General features: G+C 37.1%; 2 protein-coding genes across 4 annotated transcripts; one reads left to right on the forward strand and one right to left on the reverse strand.

Annotated features, from left to right (window-relative positions):
* The first annotated feature begins 1,250 nt into the window (after nucleotides 1–1,250).
* On the forward strand, nucleotides 1,251–3,466 carry LOC121985048 (NHP2-like protein 1). Its single transcript, XM_042538295.1, has 5 exons — nucleotides 1,251–1,403; nucleotides 1,500–1,620; nucleotides 1,746–1,849; nucleotides 2,938–3,069; nucleotides 3,185–3,466. The coding sequence occupies exons 1-5, from the start codon at nucleotides 1,401–1,403 to the stop codon at nucleotides 3,209–3,211; spliced, it is 387 nt and encodes a 128-aa protein (XP_042394229.1). The 5' UTR covers nucleotides 1,251–1,400; the 3' UTR covers nucleotides 3,212–3,466.
* Nucleotides 3,467–8,545: 5,079 nt separating this feature from the next.
* LOC121985049 (E3 ubiquitin-protein ligase FANCL-like) lies at nucleotides 8,546–13,139 on the reverse strand. 3 transcript variants are annotated; one of them, XM_042538297.1, is made up of 9 exons: nucleotides 12,929–13,139; nucleotides 12,730–12,800; nucleotides 11,584–11,662; nucleotides 11,049–11,123; nucleotides 10,843–10,957; nucleotides 10,710–10,767; nucleotides 10,573–10,644; nucleotides 8,893–9,147; nucleotides 8,546–8,781 (listed from the first exon to the last, which is right to left on the reverse strand). In XM_042538297.1, exons 1-9 carry the CDS (start codon nucleotides 13,022–13,024, stop codon nucleotides 8,712–8,714), a joined length of 891 nt encoding a protein of 296 aa, XP_042394231.1. In that variant the 5' UTR covers nucleotides 13,025–13,139; the 3' UTR covers nucleotides 8,546–8,711. The 3 variants fall into 3 exon arrangements, with proteins under 3 accessions (XP_042394231.1, XP_042394232.1, XP_042394230.1); XM_042538298.1 differs by having other exon boundaries at nucleotides 8,549–8,781; nucleotides 10,843–10,939; XM_042538296.1 differs by having other exon boundaries at nucleotides 8,549–8,781; nucleotides 10,843–10,939; nucleotides 11,010–11,123.
* Nucleotides 13,140–21,827: the final 8,688 nt, after the last annotated feature.

Raw genomic sequence — 21,827 nt, forward strand, 5'->3', positions numbered from 1 at the left:
GTATTTAAGGATTAATTTTTCTCATTAACTAATAGATGAATTCCTTTTAATTAATGATTGATCTAGAAATATTAGATTGATGAGTTGTATATTGTGAGTACTTTTTGATTTACTTTATGATTAATTAAAAATTTTCATGATCGATTGACATGAAAATAAGTCGTTTTAATAATATTTATGAAAATATAAGAGTTAAAATTATATTGCTCGTGCCTAAGTCCTATATTGAAAAGATATAGTAAATATTATGAGTTTAAAAGGATATAAGATATTTTTATTGGTATGAGGTATTTCGGGTAGAGCTTAAAAATAAAATCATGAGAGTTTAGACCCAAAATAAATAATATCACTATCATTATGGAAATATATGAATATCCTTTGGTCCCAACATATGATATCAAAGTCATGGTACATATCATATGTCATGTAGGGTGACCTTGAATGAAGTTGCGGGGAGGTCCAAAGCAGGTTGGGATGATCGGATATTTACGAGAGGCTTGGAGTAAGTCACGAATAATTGGACGCAAATGCTTGCGGGGGAGATCCGGAGCAAGTCAGGGTGACCGGATATTCATGGAGAGACCCAGGGCAGATCAGAGTGACTGAATATTCTCGGGGAGACCCAGAGTAAGTTAAGAGTTACTGGATGAGGATGCTTACGAGGAGACCCGAAACAGGTTATGGTGATCGAATACTTGCGGGGAGGCCCAGAGTAAGTCAATAGTGATTGGATGTTTGCGGGGAGACTCGGAGTAGATTAGGGTGATCAGATGCTTGTGAGGAAGTCTAGAGTATGTTAGAATGACCGAATGCTCGTGTGGAGGTGCAAAGCAGGTCAAGAGTAATCGAATATTCATGAGAAGGTCCTCGACCATGAGAGCAATGGGGGAGGCGCAAAGTAGATCAAAAGTAACTGAATACTCATGAGAAGGTCTTGGATCATCAGAGTAATGGTGATTCCTAGTTTGAAGGGAAGATTATTGATGATATAATTAAAATTTTACATTGGAAAGATATGAAAAAAATTATGAAGTTAGAAGAATGTAAAATATCACGAGACTTTTGACAAAATCTAAAACCTTTTTGACAAATTCTAAAACGTAAAGTCACGAAGATATCTGAGTATCCAAGAGTAAAATGATTTTTTTTTCATTTAATTTTTTTTTAATCATTCTTAAGCAGGCCGCAAGCCCAGGAGTAAGCCCAGTTAATCGTGGAAGTTCTGAGACGAAACACAGCCATTAGGGCATCGGCCACTACCTTATAAACCCCGAGCAAGGAACAAGTAGCCGAACTAGGGTTTAAGTGTGGTGGAATTGCGCTGCTACTGCGGAGGCGGCTTCGTCTGCTTTCGTTTCTATTTCATCATCCGAGATCCAGGAGTCCCCTTGCTTGGAATCATGGTAAGCATATTTTTGTAATTGTTCCCTCAGAAGATATGTTTTTTTTTTGTTGTTTGGTTGGTTTGGTTTGAACTTGCTTCTCATGAATGTGACCAGAGCATCGAGGCAGTGAATCCGAAGGCATACCCCTTGGCCGACGCGCAGTTAACCATCACCATCCTCGATCTCATCCAACAGGCCGCCAACTACAAGCAACTTAAGAAAGGAGCAAATGAAGGTCTTTATTTTCATCGATTTTCTTTCAAAATCTCTCCTTTTTCTTGTTTCCTTGTTCTAGTAGCTGTGACGTTGCTCTTGGTGCACGGGATGACGTAACTTTTACTCTGGGGTTTGTTGTTCCAGCCACTAAGACGTTGAACAGGGGGATATCAGAGTTTGTGGTGATGGCAGCAGACACAGAGCCACTCGAGATCCTCCTCCATCTCCCTTTGCTTGCGGAGGATAAGGTGTACCCTCCTCTCAGTTGAATACATTGTGCTATTACTAGTTTATTGCCTTGCTTCATACTCTGATTAGTAATATCTGAGGCCTAATTATTAATTATCTGTCCATTTGGAAATTTGAAATGAGATAATCTGACGATATTATCTTCAGTTTTATGACCCGATTCACTATTTTGGTGAAATAGTCCACCTATGCATGCATAAATAAGGTTAGGGCATTTGATTTGAAGTGTACTATGAATATGCTTGGCTTGTAGAGATTCATTGTAGGTTTTCAGAGGCTCCATTTTCTGAAGATAATTCTGTCTGGATTTATTATGATTATGATGTTGAAATTCAGACCTTGAAAATCTGAATTAGTGAAAATATCTTACTGAAGGTTATTATTGATGAATTGGTGTGTCATGACCTGGATTTTTTTTGGAACATATTTATATCTAGGTCATTATTGCATGATGATTGGTGATAAATGATTAAGTTAATTATGAAGACCAGCTATTTTTTAGTTATTTAGTGTTTAATTATTTATTTTTTAGCTGATTGAGTTTAGCATAACCAAATTAAGAGATTCACAGGTAGCGTTGTTACAAGTTGCTATCGCCTTTTTAATTTTTAAGTTTGCAGCAATATTGATCTACAATTATGTGGAGTATCCATTGTGATAAGTGCAATATGTTTCTGATTTATTTAGTAGATCACAGAAGATTCTGGTCTTTGTATTTGTGGTTTTATAAGATTTTTGTATAATGAGTACGCCTGAGTTCGTTTTATTGAATATTTTATGAGTACACAATTTGAATGGGTTAATTTATTCCTTTGATAATGTATTATAAATTTGTAATGTTTTTGGATATTTTCTTATACGCTGTTTAGAAATACGATTGAGATGAGAGTAATAAAGAATAACTCTTAAGTGAGAAAAGGAGATCAGTTGAATTATCCAGAAATTAAACCAGTAGTACATTATCTCGTTTCTGTCCATACATGTCCGTGTTTATTTGCTTGGCTGAGTTAGTATGGTTTAATTCATTCTGGCAATTTTTGTTTATGAACCTTCTACATTGATTAATCGTTCATTTTTCTGATACCAGAATGTGCCATATGTCTTTGTTCCTTCCAAACAAGCTCTTGGGCGAGCTTGTGGAGTTACACGACCTGTGATTGCTTGTTCTGTGACTAGCAATGAAGGTAGCCAGTTGAAGTCCCAAATCCAACAGCTCAAGGTGATTTTTAATTTCCTTATTTAGTTCAATTGTCATTGAAATTTCTTGATATTTAGTTGGACTAATCTATCCTCGAGACTCGTACTAATCTATTCTCAATCTGATGTAACTGCAGGATGCAATTGAAAAGCTTCTTATCTAGATAATGAGGTTTCAGCATGATGAGCTTCCTAGAAGAATGTTTCAGGAGGCTTGGACTGATGAATCTTGTCATGTTTCCTGGAGTCTTGAGTTATGTGTTTTGCTGGAAGATATTAGTTAACCCGCTGTTGTAGTCTTAAAAACTAAAACTACTTTGGTTATTGCTTCTTCCGCTATGCAATTATTGTAACTTGAGAGAAATTGGAGGATAAATTCAGTTTCTTATATTGTATGCTTATGTCCTTATTTTCCATCATTCTTTATGGTTCGAGTTGGGCAATATTATCTCCTTCTGCAAAATCTATATCATCATCACAATAATTATAAACAAGGATTTTAATTTCACTTCTATAATCAGGGTCAATCACTCTTCCTAAATCATGCCCCTCATGGCATAACTAGACCTTGGTGTTATTCACGCATAAGTCCTTTTGGATATTTTGATGCTAATGTCTGTGTTTAGCATGACCTGCTCATATGGTGGAATATGATAGCTTTGATTGACGGCGAGATCATATCTAGTGGCCCCTTCGGTCTTTCTTTGTGGTACGATTGCTGTGCTTGTGAGACATTTGACATATAGTACGTCTTTTTCGTCATCTTTTAATAAGACCGCAATAGTATGAGCTCTTTCTTCGTCTTCATTATCATAATGATCATTTCTTGCTTGTATAGATGTTGGTGCAACTTGATAATTTTCAAAATGTAGTGAAATCCTACCATCTAGGAGGTTCCTTGTGTTTACCTCAGTAGGTTGCATCGGAATATTGATTGCGGATTGTCTAATAATCCAGTTTTGTCCGAGAATATCTCTTGTATTATATCATCGCCCTGGTAGTGCTCGTATTCCGCTACTTGCTAAGTAGTCGACGACGTTTTGGACTTCATAGGCGAAGCCTACATTTGGTGTGTTTGAAAGTCTTCCAACTAGCCCTCTTGTCGGTAGCATGTTAGCTTCCCCATGCTGCCATGCTTTGTATCCTCGAGCAAGGATGGATATTTGAATATTTCTATAAAAATCAAAGATTGTTAGCATGGTATCAGGTATTACATATACTAGTTGACTTCTTTGTGTTAAATCTATTTCCATTGTTGCAAAGATGGCCTGATCTCCCTGCCACCTGTTATCTCTGAATATCACAAGAGCTAGTGTTCCCTCTTCTTGTCGGTGTAAGATTTGAATGCGGACCTGAATGACCCTCATATGGATGAATCGCATCCCACTACGTTGTAGTTGGTTTAAGCTTTCTGTCTGTATGAAAGGTATGTCTACTTGATTGGTAGTTACCAGTAGGGCTTCTTCAGAACGGTGGGTGTATACCCGGTGGTGCATATCATCTTGTCTAGAATGGTATAAGACTTCAGCAGGGACAATTGCAACTCTTTCTTGCATAGAAAGTTTTAATTGTGCATGAGGGTCTAGCTGTTGTTCTAGAGACTGATTGTAACTTCTTCCAGTTATTCTTCGGGATACCCTTTGTAGTCTTTGTTGCGCATTGTACCACCTTCGTTGATGCTGGCGATAATTTCGAACTTCGTCCTCAAAAAGAGGATGTTCTTCTGTTGCCGTCCCCCTTGTGATTGTGGTTACTGGAGGATCTGTATTGGTCCTCATTATTCCTTGGCTTGTTCTTTGAAGAGGTCGTATAGGTCCTTGAAAACGTGAAGCCTGCCTTTCCCTTTCCTTGGCTTCTCCTGAATTGATAAACTTTTAATTTTGTCAGATAAATTTTTGATTACCTCTTCGGGGAGATTGGTGCTAGTGCTTGATTCTTTTGCTTCAAGCTTTCTAATACGCTCGTCAAGTGCTTCCAATCTTTCAAGTATTGTCACCAGAAGTTGTATTTGATTATTGGCTTGCTTGATGGAGGCTGTTGCTCCTGATGTAGGGCCTTTATGATCAGCTGGACGGAAAAACCCTAGGCTTGGTGCTTCAATATTTTTCGTAGCCTTTAATGCTTCTTTATAGCTGTTTGTGGCCTGGGTGTTTATATAACTCATGAAGAGGTCCAGGCTTCTAACTTGTAAAGGAGTTTCTCAACCCTTTCAAGCTTCTTACCCAAGTCTTCTTTTACCGTTCTTTCTTCAACAGCTTTGGGTTGTTCTTTTATTTTAGCTAATAGGATGTTGATTTGTCTTTCTGTCAAAGGCCTATTTTCAAGAATTTCTTGGGTTAAGTCCTTTACTGCTTGGGTTAGCCTTTTGTTTTCAGATTTAAGAACTTCCAACTATTCTTGAATTTGTTTGAAGTTCTTTAAATTAATTCTATTCGACAAACTTACCCTATCGTAGGTTACTGCGACATTATGAGCTAGTTCTTTTAAGGTTGGCTCGGTTTTTGCTAGGTCGAGATATTCAAGGTTTGCGGTTGGTAATTTAGAATACCATTCTTGTATAGTTGTTTCCAACGTCTAGACATATTGCTGTTTCTCAAGTAGGTTGGCTTCTGGCTATCCACCAATCATACCTAGCTAAGGCTTCTGGCTATCCACCTTAACCAAAATTGCTAAGCTTGTGGGCGATCAAGCAATTCCTTTTTCAATTCAAACTTTATGTTTTAACACTCATAAGGATATACCTCTCTTCAAACCTTATTTCCTAACTACTTATGGCTTAGAGGGTTCTAAGAGCTTTCTTACTCATGCAGGTGTGCCCTTGGGCTTACCTCAATTCTTTGCCAAGTTAGGACCTGCCATTTTACAATCCGCTCGTCGTTCCCCGATCGCCTTATTATAGTTAAGAACTATAAAGTTCGTTGAAAAATGGATCCTTAAGATGCTTTTAAAGATATCCATTTAGAGTTTTGGGAAATCACTAATATCTTTGTATTATTATATCCTAACTATTACCAGTGCCGCTCGCCAAGAATACCTCGTTAAGTCTTTACTCAGCCATTAAACTAGCTCTGATGCCAAAAATAGAAGCGTGCTTCTTGCAAACAAACTAAGATAATGTACCAAAGAGCTTGAAAGTACAGGACTTATGTTTGTAAGAAAGGAAACTTGGAAACTTGAAATTTAACAAGCAAACTTACAGAGAACTCAGAGTAAGACTTGTGTCGTGAGCTCGACTTGTGTCTTGCAATGAGATTTCTAGGTGCTTATAAAGAGAGGAGAAATGATGAATCGGGTGCTCATTTGGCCCATCGTCATCCTATCATATCTCCTTTTACACGCTTTAACTAGTGGCCTAGTAGTAGTAGGCTTATTAGATACACACTTAGCATTCTTATCCTTTGAGACAGGTGGACGGCTCCCCGAGGCTCAGTCCATCGAATCAGATGTAAAGTTGCTTTTATTATAGTGATATGTAACGCTGGCAAAGTTGGATTGTTGGGCTCACCATCGCTTCGCATTTATGGTGGGTTGTCTCTTATCCCTTGGATTATTGCTTGTAGTCGCATAAAAGTTTCCCAGAGGTCCAATCGGGCTTTTGTGACAGCTAGTAAGGCATCTTTCTAGTAAGTGCTTTGTCCTTCATGATGGCTCCTTCGTTTGAAGTCGTTTTCCTTGACTTGGCAGATAAGCTCCAACTCTCGAAGGCTGTTGATGACATTACAAGCTGCTGTCCATTCAATGTCGCCCATATGAGATCTTTTGTCATGTTCTTCTGGGTGAAGGATGCTTGTACGTCCTGAGCAGGCCAATTCTGCGTATTGTTCCAAGAGGTGATGAGGCCCGCTAGGTGATGGGATGCCTTCATATTGGGCTTTGTCTGGATTTGTAATAATGCTCCTTCTATTTGGATTAGTAGAAGAAGATCCTTCTCCGTCGGAGTTCATGGTCCTGTAATATGACAAACAAGACGAGAGAGAGCGTCAGCAAGTAGGTTGTCTTTACCTTCTATGTGCTGGAATTGAACATCAATGCCAAGCCCGGTTATGTAGTCTGTAAAAGATAATCATCTAACTCTTGATGGCTTGTTCTGTGCTGTCTTATTGAAGAAGCTTATAATCGCTTGACAGTCTATCCTTATAATTAACTCGGGCTTATCTAGATAATATATTTTGAAACTATCCATGCTGTTCATTACAACGTAGATCTCCGCATCAATTGTGGACTTGATTGGACTGTATTTGCCACTTGCGTAAGCACATATCTTTTCTTCAGACTTGGGATCATACTTTTGAGGTTTCCACTTGCATATACCTCCCCATCTTTCCATGCATCCATCAGTTTCTAGTATGATATAGCACTTCTCTGGTGGAATTGCAAGGTCAGGCAAGTTAGTGATCACCTTCTTAATCTTGTGAATTAAGACCCAATCGTGGGAGTTCATCTTTCTTTCACCATTTGGACTGGTCTTTGAATATAATGGGCCTAGTAATCTACCAAGGTTAGGTATGTAACTTCGACAATAGTTGAGGAGACCTAACTAGGAATGAAGGCCCTTTGTAGTTGTCAATTATTGATCTTTGAAATTTGCTATATTTGAAATAATGTGGGCTTGTAGTTTTATTGTTGATGGTCCAATAATGACACCTAAGAATTCAATTGTAGAGCTGCCGATTTTCATCTTTGTAGGGCTCAGAATGAGCCCGTTCTTTTTGCATATGGACAACATCTTCTTTAAATGCTCCTTGTGTTCTTCTTCTGTTTTAGAAAATACAAGTATATCATCAATGTATATTGCAATGAATTTTTCCGTACCTTTAAAGCATTCATCCATTTTGTGTTGGAATATAGCAGGGACATTTTTTAAGCCGAATGACATAACCAGCCATTCGTATAAACCATCAGGTACCCAAACTGCTGTCCATTCAATGGACTCAGGTTCCATTGCTACTTGGTGGAAGCCGGACTTAAGATCAAATTTGGAATAAATATTGCTGCCTCCTACCCGTTTGATAATTGTGTTGATTCCGGGAAGGCTGTATTGATCTTTATGAGTATTGTCGTTCAGCCTTTTATAATTGAATATCATGCGTTCCTTGCCTTTAACTTCGCGTTTGGTCACGGAATCAATTGTTGTGCCGGAATGAACAATAATGGTTGTGGTTCGGTGTCGACTCTGGCTTGGGCGTATCACCTTGAGATCAAGGAGGGCTTGAATGTGTCTTTTGAAAGCATCTTGCATTTGGGGGGTTACATGCTAGAGGTCAGTAGCAGGTTAGCTTCCCCATGCTGCCATGCTTTTTATCCTTGAGCAAGGATGGATATTTGAATATTTCTGTAAAAATCAGATTTGGTGAGGTATTAGTAATCTCACAGTTGGTCACTGTTGTTGAGCAACTGATACAGCATCATCAGCACTCCAAAGGCCACGTTAGTTCTCAATGAAGCTCTTGAATTTATGTGTGGACACCAAAAGGCAATAAGAAAGGGTGTGACCAAAAATGGTTTGTTAAATCATCTGAGCATTTTTTTGATGCATGAGATATAGATTAAACCAAACTCAATCTATATATTTAGAACAAACATTCATTTGGGAACAACATGATTAAACAAACACATTGCAGTGATATCTGACACAGATGGGTTAGCCATACCCTTCTTTGAGTGTCAGTTGTTAACCTTCACTGCAACTGGTTCAGAACAATACGGGCAGTCTCCAAATAGAACACCGAATGACCTGAAACAAAAAGGAAGCATTCCATCGGAATGAAAAACTTGGAGGTAATAAACACATTGAAGGAACAGAAGACTAGAAATTTTTTTGGGAGAAATGTACAAAGGCACATACTGTCTTGTAGTTGTGATGGAATGGAGCCAATCTCTGAGGCATATACTGTGAAAGGCTTTTCTGCAACTGGGATTGTCACAGGTATAATCTGGGGCACTTCCACTATCAGCTCCAAGTTCATCGTCTACTGGCAAATACCGAGCATAGCAAATTCCACAGTCAATTTGATCTTCATCCTTGTGAAGAACAGGAGGGCCAGGCAATTGCCTTTCCAAAAGAGTTGCCAGATTCTCATGGAATGGTTTGTCACTTGACCTGTGAATCATCCAACATGTTAAATGATGCAAAAATAAGTTTGGGATGATACAGAGATCAGCATACATTTTATGAAGGAATCAAAATGTGTGCATATATAATCGAATGCTTAAAAATCTGATTTCCTATATGATTTTTGTTCTAATTTCTACATTGAAAAATTAATTTAAGATGGTATGAAAGTAGCACATATTCATATACATGTAGTTTATCATAGGAACGGATCTACCCAAAGCACTTCCATTTTGACTGCTGTAATTTCAAGGATATCAATTTGGCTGCTTTGTTTTTTTTTCTAAAAAAAAAAATTCTCAATTCACTCCTTATAGTTGCCAAAACTTTCAATATTCCAAATCCATACAACTCACAGTCAGAAAAGAGATTACTATTTCTGATATAGAATAAAACATGCTATGTTCTTGAAGGGAAAGACACTTTCATTATACAAAAATTAGAATAAATAAATAAATAAATCAAAACTTAGTTAACTCTAAAGAAGATTCTATTGAAGAGATAATAAAAAGTATTAGTACAAACATTACTTTACACTGTTATTGGCTTAAAGATAATAGATAGCATTTTCAAGTATTCATTTGTTTTACTACTGACAGTACAGCATATGGTTGGCCAATCTTTTTGAGAGACATTTGATCAAAAAGTATTTTCATTATTTCTGATTAGTGACAGTTTGGAATAGATTGAAACATTTTGGCAAAATCAAGACAGGACATTCAAAAATCTTGAAACTCTAGGGATCTAAATGAAGTAACCCTTATCCAAATTGTGCTCAGAGGATCTGGTTGAATGAGGTGCACCTTGCCCTTGACTATTGGGTGTAGAATTATTTGAACCAACGTAATGAAGTCAATTGAACAAACTAAAAATAGAATTGTAATAAATGTCAAGCGAAGGCTTGGTTATTGTTGTTGATGAATTAATGTCAGGTGTGCTACCAAAGGGGGAATTGTGAGTCTCAGGATGGTGCAATGAGCAGACTCCTGTTCATGGAGAGTATGGAAATGATTATAGGCAATCATCAACCAGAAGAATCTTAGTGAGAAGAGTCCAGTTACTAATTTGCTACATCAAGATTTCCCTCCCTAACTTCCTTATCCAGTTGCTATCTTATAATTAGATCTATACATGACAAGGTAAAATCTGAATTATATGTACAATAAGTGCTCCAGTGCAACCAAAGAAGTTTACTAAAGTAAATAATTTGCCAAGAAATTAATACACTAGTTCTATCATTTTTTACTTTTAAAATAACTTGAGTGATATGAAAATATGATTACTTTGCTTCTTCATCTTCTTAATATCTTGTATACTATTGCTAAGTATATGACTGGCTTGTTACATTCCTAATCTTGCAAACAATATTTAGTCACTATAGAAGGTAAATAAATTGTCAAAAAAAAAGTTTACCATTTCTTAGCATTCTTCTTCCAGTTCGTCCTCATAGAATCTATAGCTGCGTCTGGACCAAAAAACCGGCACCTGTAGTGTAGACACTTGAGAACTAAACAAATGTAAAATAAAACAACCAATGCATCTAAACTTACTCGGGTAAGTAGTTTGGTCTTAAAGGACAGATATGTAGTAGAAGATAGCAGTCGTTGCCTAGAAAGAAGTACCCAGGATCAGTTAAATTGTACTACTTCCAGCAGAAGCGACATGGTTCCTTAAAAGCCTTACCAAGTTCAATCTGACGGCAGGAAGCGGTGAGAGATGATTCCTCTGGGTTAACAATACGAAGGGTTGTATCTATGCAATCAATGGTTGACCAAAATTCCTGCAAATTCTGCAAGTGCTGAACAATAGCAAAATGATAATTTTATTGTTTCTTATATGAAGGCATATACATTTGTGAAAAATCGAAGATTGTAGAACATGCAGGAAACCTCATTGAATTGTTGCACAACATTACTTAATCTTGAATTTTTGGACCACACCACCTCACAGGTACAAGGTATATCCTGAACGGAAACATGAATTGCTTGACACATTAGTTCAAGTTCAAAAGGGAATTGTGTTTAAAAAATATTATTTCAAAAGACTTTGTAGAAGGGGTTTTGAGTGAAAACTAATTCTTCAAGTAAAAATGTTGTCTACAATGCTACACCTAAGTATCCATCAACAATTATACTTTCTTATTTATTTTATCTCACCTAAAAACCTTATATATCTATTTCAACAATCTCATCTCTACTATATAACTATCTAATTAAAAAAATAAAAAATTATCATTAACCTTTTTCATACTAAATTTATTCTGTTTATAGTTAAATATATTTTTGCTATAGTAAAGTCGTCTTCAAAGATTTAAAATGCCAATGCAAGCTTCACAAAGCATACTAAATCTCTAGGAATATATTACTCAACAGTATGACTGAAAAACAAATAAAAAAAAATTTAAAAAACAGGGAACCAACCAACCGCAGCAATTGTAGGGGAAGATTCAGGATAGTCTCGAGGTAATGATATCTCTAGTATATGTGCTTGACCCTTCTTATCACTAACAATAAAGGGAAAATCCACCAACGTGCATTAGTATGGATTCTAGTTGCTGATAGAACTTATTTGATCAAAGTAAAGCAACTCTCAAGTTGTATTTATTTCCAATGAAACAATGCAAAAGGAACAATCATAACTCCCACCATTGCCCGCTGACAAGGACCCAAATTCAAGTGAATGAAAAATAAAATTCAGGAGGAGAAACACTGATAGAAGGTAATAATGAGAAAACAAATTATTGAATAAAAAATAATAAATATATGAGACAGGAAGTTCATGTCATTTTTGTTGATCATCTGTTGTTAGACCTTACTAAAACAAACTTTACCTTCTGGGAGAGAAACTCCTCTCCTAATAATCTCCTCAACATTAGGAGCTTTGTGTGGTCGCACATGTGTGTGTGAGACAAAGAATGAGAGAGAGCAAGGACAAACACGTTTCCTCCAAAGGGAACAAATAGTTTTTAGAGCCATATGCAAGTGAAATGATAGCTGAAGGAAATGACAGAAAGTGTGAAAGCATGGAATGAAATACTGTGGCACGAGGAGTAAACTTCTAAGTACTTACCAGTTACATTTAAGGTAACGAACCACTAACATTATTTTGCTAGACTAAGTACCCGAAGTAGAAGAAACAACTAATTTGTTGAAAGTCCTATGGGATACAAAATTGTAAATGTCCTGTGGTTATGGAAAAGCATCAATAGCTATCATAGAAAGATATGATAGGAATTGATTTACAGAAAACGTCTCCTACGATATAACAAGTTTAAGACACTTCTGTGTATATATTTTTGGTGACTGTGTTTAATATGATAACAAAGCGGGTAAAAGTTCAGAATTTTTCTTACCTTTCTTACATTATAACTACTGATTGCTATGCCCAATGCCTGAAGAAGCTTCTAAAATAAAAATAAAATAAAATAAACAACTGAATAAGCCCAACAACAGCATGCTCGCTCTGAAAAACAAATCCCACATTCCTAGTCCTGTTGACTAATTGTAGGTTACCTTGACAAGCACATCAAAAAGGTGAATTCAATCGAGCCCTTCAACCTTTTGAACTTACAGGATGCGGAAGGTGACAGATGACAGGTCGTCCTCTGCTCTCACTAGGCGCTCCCACCCAACCTCTTCGATCTGAGCACAAAGAAAGGCAAGAGAAAAAAACACAATAAAAAGTCTATGAAAGAACCTCAAATCTTGCGATATTTAGTTTAGGCGTTTTCCCAAACAGTTTCTGCGCACTGCGTAAGATCAAAGCCTACTTCTGCGTAGACAGCACGGTAGAAGGCGGGAGAAGGACGCGGCGAAGACCTACTTCCTCCGGGAGAGATGTCAGCAACCAAGATTGAAGTCGCCATGAGAGAAACTTCTCCTCCTCTCTGACAGTGGGAATCGGAAGACACTCTGTCGAGTTTTCTATTTGGAGTTTGAAACTAATCGAACAGTTCGTGAAATAGAAAGGAAAATGTTCCAAAAATTCCCAAACTTTCTACTTTTTGAACTATATATTATTTATCTTCATTAAGATATATAAATTGGAATTAAAACTCAATAAGTGGTAATAAAGTAAAGATAGTTAATTGTTGTTAAATTATATATGAAAGTTGAACATAATTTATAAAAGAAGTGAAAATCATTTCTGCTTTCTACTTTCTACTTTCTACTTTTTGAACTATATATTATTTATTTATTTTTAGAGTTTAAGGTTTAATATTTAGGTTAAAAGAGTGAAAATTTTAAAATAATAATAAGACTATATGCACGGGTGTATATATAGAGTTAATATGTTGCGTGACTATGTACGATTTTTATTATAGCAATTTTTTTTAAAATTTTTTTACTATAACAATGATGGATATTAAATCTATATTGTAATAGTTATAGAATCATATCTACTATAACATAGTTGTAATTTGTTTAATCACGTTGTAGTAGCTATGAGTCTAAAGCTGCTACAACATAGACTTAACATTGTAGCAGCTATGGACAAGTCTATAGCTGCTGTTGGATGCTACTCGGAAAACCTATAGGTTTCACTGTACAAAAATTTTGTACAAAGGTCTGAACCTTTTCCTAGCTAACATGTGTTCTTTTAAATTAAATTTTGGATCGCCTGCGGAACTTAACACGTTTGATCCAAAACTTAATCTATTTGTTCTTTTAGGTTTTGACTTGGATCTCCTGCGGAACTTAACACGTTCGACCCAAGTCTCCTTAAGTTATTAATTCCATTAAATATTAATTTCCATAATTGGTTCCCAGTACTGACGTGGCGAGGCACATGTCCTTCTTGGATATGGGAGCAACCACCACCGACTAGACAAAACCTTTTATAGAAATCTAATATTTAATTTCCTAAAATAACTTTAGATTAACCAAAGAGAACAATCAAATCACAAGGAAAAGAAAAAATAAAAGAATACAACATCGAAAAACATATTCGAAATTCTAGAACGTAAGCCTCTTGTATTTGGTATTATTTCCATAAATAACTAGTATGATGCGGAAAGTAAAATTACTAGTTATACCTTGTAGAAAAACCTCTTGATCTTCTACCGTATTCCTCTTCTAACCTCGGACGTTGTGTGGGCAACGATCTTCCGAGATGAGAAACCACCAACCACCTTCTTCTCCTCCTAGCTAGGTTCGGCCAATAAAGAAGCTTTACCAAGGAAGAAAATCAAAACACCAACCAAGCTCCAAGAGATGCTAGCTTCCTCTCCTTCTTCTTCTTCTTCTCCAAGTAGTATCCGGCCACCACAAGAGCTCCAAGCAAAGAGAGGGGTTCGGCCACCACAAGAGGAAGAGAGGGAAAGGATGGTCGGCCACACCAAGGAACAAAAGAGGAAGAGAAAATAATAGAGGTTGTGTCTCATGAAGGCACCCTCACCCCTTCTTTTATATTCCTTGGCCTAGGCAAATTAGGAAATTTAATTACAATAAAATTTCCTTAATTTCCTTGACATGATTTAATTAAGAAAAATAAAATAAAATTTTCCCAATTAAATTCAAGTGGCCGGCCACATCATGAAGAATAAATTGGACAAGTTTCAATCAACAATTAAAACTTCCTAATTTGTTTCTGGAAATTTTAAAAAATAAAATTTCTCTTCAAAAATCTCTTCATGGTTGATAAAAGGAAATTTCTATAATTTTAATTTTATCAACATGTGAATAATTTTAAAGAGAAAATAAAATATCTCACCAATCTACAAATAAGGAAAGAGATCTAATATCTTTCTTTAATCTTTTGTAGATCTTTTATAAGAGAGATATTTTAATTTAAATTCTCTTTAATAAATTATTTCTTCCACATAATAAAAATTAAAATTAAAATTCCTTTTTAATTTAATTTGGCCGGCCCCCACTAGCTTGGGTTCAAACTAGGGCCGGCCACCCAATTTTATACCTAGGCCGGCCCTAGCTTGGTTCCCAAGCTAGCTTGGCCGGCCCCCTATTAGTGGGTATAGAAGGTGGGTATAGGTGTATAGAACTCTATAAATAAGAGGCTACGATAGGGACCGAGAGGAGGAATTGGTTTTGGTCTCCCGATAAAATTAAGCATCCCGTGTTCGCCCCGAACACACAACTTAATTTTATCAATAATAATTCATTCCACTAGAGAACTATTATTGAACTACCGCACCAATCCCAAATTACATTTTTGGGCTCCTTCTTATTATGAGTGTGTTAGTCTCCCTGTGTTTAAGATATCGAATGTCCACTAATTAAGTGAGTTACTGACAACTCATTTAATTAATATCTAAATCCAAGAGTAGTACCACTCAACCTTATCATCATGTCGGACTAAGTCCACCTGCAGGGTTTAACATGACAATCCTTATGAGCTCCTCTTGGGGACATTATCAACCTAATATCTCTAGGACACAATTTCCTTCTATAATCAACAACACACACTATAAGTGATATCATTTCCCAACTTATCGGGCTTATTGATTCATCGAACTAAATCTCACCCATTGATAAATTAAAGAAATAAATATCAAATATATATGCTTGTTATTATATTAGGATTAAGAGTACACACTTCCATAATAACCGAGGTCTTTGTTCCTTTATAAAGTCAGTATAAAAGAAACGACCTCAAATGGTCCTACTCAATACACTCTGAGTGTACTAGTGTAATTATATAGTCAAGATAAACTAATACCTAATTACACTACGACCTTCTAATGGTTTGTTCCTTTCCATTTTGGTCGTGAGCTATTGTTTATAATTTATAAGGTACTGATAACATCATCTTCTGCATGTGACACCACATACTATGTTATCTACAATATAAATTAAATGAACAACTACAAAATATAGACAATTTGACCAAATGTGATTCTTTATTCATAATGAATGTTTACAAAGCTTAGGCTTTCAGTATACACTCCAACAATCTCCCACTTATACTAATGACTAAGCTGCCATATCTTCTACCATACATCTGATTCCCATTCCCTCCACATGCCGATCAAAAGCTTTCGCCGGAAAGGCCTTAGTGAAAGGATCTGCCAGGTTATCTGCTGATGCAATCTTGGCGATGACAACTTCTCCTCGCTTCACAATATCTCATATCAGGTGGTACTTGCGCTCTATATGTTTACTTGCCTTATGAGCTCGTGGTTCCTTCAAGTTTGCAACTGCACCGCTATTATCACAATAAATTGTGATGATTTTGGGCAAACCAGGAATCACATCTAAGTCCATTAGAAAGTTCCTGAGCCATACTGTTTCTTTAGCTGCCTCAGAGACTGCTACATACTCAGCTTCCATGGTTGAGTCCGAAACGCATTTCTGCTTAACACTCCTCCATGAAATGGCTCCACCTCCTAAAGTAAACACATAGCCTGATGTAGACTTACTGTTATCCCTATCTGATTGGAAATCTGAATCCGTGTAACCCACAGGGAGCAGATCGTCTGCTTGGTAAACTAGCATATAATCTCTAGTCCTTCTCAGGTACTTTAATATATGCTTTACTGCAGTCCAATGTCCTTGTCCAGGGTTACTCTGATATCTGCTGACCATGCCCACGGCAAAACAGATATCAGGTCTCGTACATAGCATTGCATATATTAGGCTTCCTACAGCCGAAGCATAAGGAACTGCTTTCATGTCCTCTATCTCTTTCGATGTCTTTGGAGATATCTCTTTAGATAGAGCTACTCCATGTCTAAAAGGTAAGAAACCTTTCTTGGAATCCTGCATGCTAAAACGAGCAAGGATTGTATCTATATATGAAGCTTGAGACAGACATAACATTCTTTTCTTACGATCCCTTATAACTTTGATCCCAAGAATGTGTGCACAATCTCCTAAGTCCTTCATATCAAATTGTTTAGACAGCCATACCCTTACGTCTGATAATACCTTGACATTGTTGCCAATTAACAAAATATCATCTACGTATAGTACAAGAAATACCACCACATTTCCGTTACACTTCTTATATACACAAGATTCATCCGGACTTTGAATAAATCCATATGACTGGATTACTTCATTAAACCGGATGTTCCAAGATCTTGAAGCTTGCTTTAGTCCATAAATGGACTGATTGAGCTTGCACACTAGATGCTCTTTGCCTTTTTCAATGAGCCCTTCTGGTTGCTTCATATGGATGTTCTCTTCAAGACTTCCATTAAGGAAAGCTGTCTTGACATCCATTTGCCAAATCTCATAATCCATACGAGCAGCAATAGATAAGAGTATCCGGATAGACTTAAGCATGTCCACCGGTGAAAAGGTCTCCTCATAATCGATTCCCTCTGTCCCTCTTTTCCTTTTGTAGATCCACTTGCATCCAACGGCTTTTACACCATCAGGTGGTTCTACAAGCTCCCAGACCTTATTAGAGTACATAGACTCTATTTCAGAATTCATTGTCTTTTGCCAAGATGCTGCATCTATATCTTGGAGTGCTTCGTCATATGTTCGTGGATCAGGTTCATGTTTACCCGGGATCAAGTCCGAAGACTCTCCCAAAAACATGAATCTTTCAAGCTGCCTTACAACCCTCCCACTACGACGAGGCACTGTCTGTGGTTGTGTATCATGTGTGACACGTGTTGCAGTCTCTTGTGGTACTTCATCTTGTACTGTTGGTACTGAAGTAGACGTGTCCTCTCTAAGTTCTTCTAAAACAACTTTGCTACTGGGCTTGTGATCCATTATATAGTCTTTTTCTAAAAACTGGGCATTGGTGCTAACAATGACCTTCTGGTCTTTAGGACTATAAAATAAACCACCTTTTGTTCCTTTGGGATATCCTACAAACACGCGAACTTCTGTACGAGATTCTAACTTATCAGCATCTGGTTTCAGCACATGTGCTGGACTACCCCAAATCCGAATATGTCTTAGACTGGGTTTTCGCCCATTCCACAATTCTATGGGAGTAGAAGAAACTGATTTAGAAGGTACTAAGTTCAGAACATACACTGCTGTTTCCAGAGCATATCCCCAAAACGAATTTGGTAATTCTGAATAACTCATCATCGATCTAACCATCTCCATAAGAGTCCTATTCCTTCGTTCTGCTACACCATTCTGTTGGGGTGTTCCAGGTACAGACAATTGAGATTGAATCCCAGCCTCTGATAAGTAATTCCTAAACTCTCTTAAGAGGTATTCGCCACCACGATCAGATCGTAGTGTCTTGATACTTTTACCTAATCGTTTCTCCACATCAGCCTTGTATTCTTTGAACTTATCAAAGCACTCGGACTTGCGGCGCATTAGGTAAATGTATCCGTATCTTGAATAATTGTCTATGAAAGAGACAAAATATTCAAAACCTCCTCTTGCTTGGACAGACATAGGACCACACAAATCAGAGTGAACCAATTCTAACACTTCTTTGGCTCTATACCCCTTGGCCTTGAACGGCCTCTTGGTCATTTTTCCTTCTAAGCAGGATTCACAAGTTGGAAAATTTTTCAACTCTAATGAACTCAAAAGTCCATTGGCTATAAGCCTCTGAATCCTACTTAAGTTAATATGACCAAGCCTTAGATGCCAAAGATATGCTTGGTTCATTTCCGAAGGTTCTTTTCTCTTATTAGAATTAGAAGATGAGTTATAAATTTCCATGTTATGCTTTGTGGAAGAAATTGGATTTAAAGTATACAAATTGCCAACTAATGCACCAGAACAGATAATCACTTTATTTCTTTTAATAACTACATCGTTACTAAAGGAAACTGAATATCCATCTAAAAACAGTTTAGAAACTGAAATTAAATTCTTTCTAAAACTGGGTACATAAAGACAATTTCTTAAAATCAAATTTCTATTTCTACTAAAAGATAAGTAGACGTCTCCCACTGCAACAGCTGTCACTTTAGTAGCATTGCCCATGTAGACGGTAATCTCTCCTTCAGATAGTCGTCGGGTTTCCTGGAACCCCTGCAGGGAATTACAGACATGATCAGTGGCTCCCGTATCTACACACCAAATGCTGGTAGATAACACCGCTAAACATGTTTCAACAACTAGAGCATGAGATATACCTTTGTTTTGGTTCCTACGAGGATAGTCCGCCTTCCAATGTCCTGCCTGCTTGCAGATGAAGCACTTGCCCTTGGGCTTCTTCACTCCAGCTTTAAATCCCGTACTCTGAGATTTATTCACTTTCTTTGCTGAGCCAGCTTGTTTCTTCTTCTTCTTTCCTTTCGGTTTAGAAGTAGAACCATTTTCAGCATAGTGAATTTGAGAATTGTGACGAAATAATCCTTCTGCTGCTTGAAGTTCTGTCAGTAGTTCCCTTTATTCATATTATAGTTCAGACGGAACTGCTCAAAACTTCTAGGTAGCGTTTGGAGGATCATATCGATCTGGGTTTCCCCATCAATTTCTCCTCCAAGGATCTGTATCTCGTTCAGATAAGCCATCATCTTTAGGATATGATCCCTTACAGGAGTACCCTCTTGCATGGTGGCTGTCATTATCTTTCTCATAGCTTCTTGTCTAGAAGCCCTATCCTGATGACCAAAGAGTTCCTTGAGATTGTTCATAATATCATAAGCTGTTGGTAAATCTTGATGCTGATGTTGCAATACATTTGACATTGAAGCCAAAATGTAATACCGCGCCATCTCATCTGCCTTTACCCATCTCTTATGATATTCAATCTCCTCTTGGGTAGATTCACCAGTGGGTGCATCAGGACAAGGTTCAGTCAGTACAAATTTATAGCTTTCAGCAGTAAGAACAATGTCTAGGTTTCTTTTCCAAACTATGTAATTAGGTCCAGTAAGTCTATTCTGTTGAAGTATGATGGACAGTGGGTTGAAAGTCATCCTAAGAATCACAAATAACTTTTGGTCAGAACTCTAAATTTAGAATAATATTGATTCCTCAAACAATACTATTTTAAATTAACCAACACCTCATAACACCGTGAATTTTGTATGCCACGTTAGTGTGGACGTATACAAATTCAACATTTGTAAAAGGAGGGGTTTAACCCATTAATTTTATTATCTTGTCAACCTAACTTTTTGACAAATAAAATTAATAGTTGGTATCATTTGGTCACACAAATAATAGCAGTGACTCCGATGGGGAGGATACTATTAGATGTGTCTAAGTGTATACCATTACTTGACACTAAGTCCATTAATAAGATTATGCCCCTTCCGTTGGGGAAGATCACACGCTCTTAATTAACTTCCTATAGTCATCCAAAAATGGAAGTCTGTTCTAGTGATCCACAAACAAGCTCATCCGTTATGGAGGAAGGCACTCAGAGCCAACGCGCAAGCTTGTTTGCATCACTTACAAACCAGTAATGGAGACCATGGGATTTACTTAAAAATCCCTCTCCCACTTAGTTATTTATAAATGAGGAATTTTAACTATGCTAGCCTACTAAACTTGTAAACTAACATGCACGCACAACACAATATAAAAGCAATAAATAGAAAATCTAATTTTCAACTATTATGGCTTTTATCTCTAGTTGTCCTCCGTGTGTTGTCATCCCAAGCTGCTGCCATATTTGGCCACCGCTACCGGGTCTAGCTGTCGCATCCATCTTGCTCCTTGTTCCGCTGCGCCTCTGGTCCTTAGAAGGTTCCACGCTTTGCAAGATTCGATCCGCGACATAAATAGAATTTTACATTTTTGATCCTATATTCCATAAAAGGAATGTACATGTATCTAGATCAAAAATAAAATCCTAATAAAACTAAATACAGCTCCTGCTGTATTTTAATACAATCATGCACACACATATAAATGCCCTTGACATGTCCAAGGGTCCAATCACACACATAATAACTAAAAGCCATAATAGTTGGATCCTGCATCCACAAAGTTAGCACATCCTACTATTAACCTGCCTAAATTATATATGACATGTGCATAATTAACCTAATACCAAATACACAGAGGCAAAACCCTAGCTCTGATACCAATTGTTGGATGCTACTCGGAAAACCTATAGGTTCCACTGTACAAAAATTTTGTACAAAGGTCTGAACCTTTTCCTAGCTACCATGTGTTCTTTTAAATTAAATTTTGGATCGCTTGCGGAACTTAACACGTTTGATCCAAAACTTAATCTATTTGTTCTTTTAGGTTTTGACTTGGATCTCCTACGGAACTTAACACGTTCGACCCAAGTCTCCTTAAGTTATTAATTCCATTAAATATTAATTTCCATAATTGGTTCCCAGTACTGACGTGGCGAGGCACATTACCTTCTTGGATATGGGAGCAACCACCACCGACTAGACAAAACCTTTTATAGAAATCTAATATTTAATTTCCTAAAATAACTTTAGGTTAACCAAAGAGAACAATCAAATCACAAGGAAAAGAAAAAACAAAAGAACACAACATCGAAAAACATATTCGAAATTCTAGAACGTAAGCCTCTTGTATTTGGTATTATTTCCATAAATAACTAGTATGATGCGGAAAGTAAAATTACTAGTTATACCTTGTAGAAAAACCTCTTGATCTTCTACCGTATTCCTCTTCTAACCTCGGACGTTGTGTGGGCAACGATCTTCCGAGATGAGAAACCACCAACCACCTTCTTCTCCTCCTAGCTAGGTTCGGCCAATAAAGAAGCTTTACCAAGGAAGAAAATCAAAACACCAACCAAGCTCCAAGAGATGCTAGCTTCCTCTCCTTCTTCTTCTT

This window comes from Zingiber officinale, chromosome 5B (assembly GCF_018446385.1).
Source record: "Zingiber officinale cultivar Zhangliang chromosome 5B, Zo_v1.1, whole genome shotgun sequence".
NCBI classification, from domain to species: domain Eukaryota; kingdom Viridiplantae; phylum Streptophyta; class Magnoliopsida; order Zingiberales; family Zingiberaceae; genus Zingiber; species Zingiber officinale.

Bases quoted from the DNA above. Each gene is read 5' to 3' on its own strand.
- LOC121985049 (XM_042538296.1), bottom strand. From the start codon at position 13,024: ATGGCGACTTCAATCTTGGTTGCTGACATCTCTCCCGGAGGAAGTAGG. The intron at 12,801-12,928 runs GTAGGCTTTGAT...CTTTGTGCTCAG, and splicing joins ACCGTGCTGTCTACGCAGAA to ATCGAAGAGGTTGGGTGGGA. The intron at 8,782-8,892 runs GTATGTGCCTTT...TTTTTGTTTCAG, and splicing joins TCCATCACAACTACAAGACA to GTCATTCGGTGTTCTATTTG.
- LOC121985048 (XM_042538295.1), top strand. The intron at 1,621-1,745 runs GTCTTTATTTTC...TTGTTGTTCCAG, and splicing joins TAAGAAAGGAGCAAATGAAG to CCACTAAGACGTTGAACAGG. The intron at 1,850-2,937 runs GTGTACCCTCCT...TTCTGATACCAG, and splicing joins CTTTGCTTGCGGAGGATAAG to AATGTGCCATATGTCTTTGT.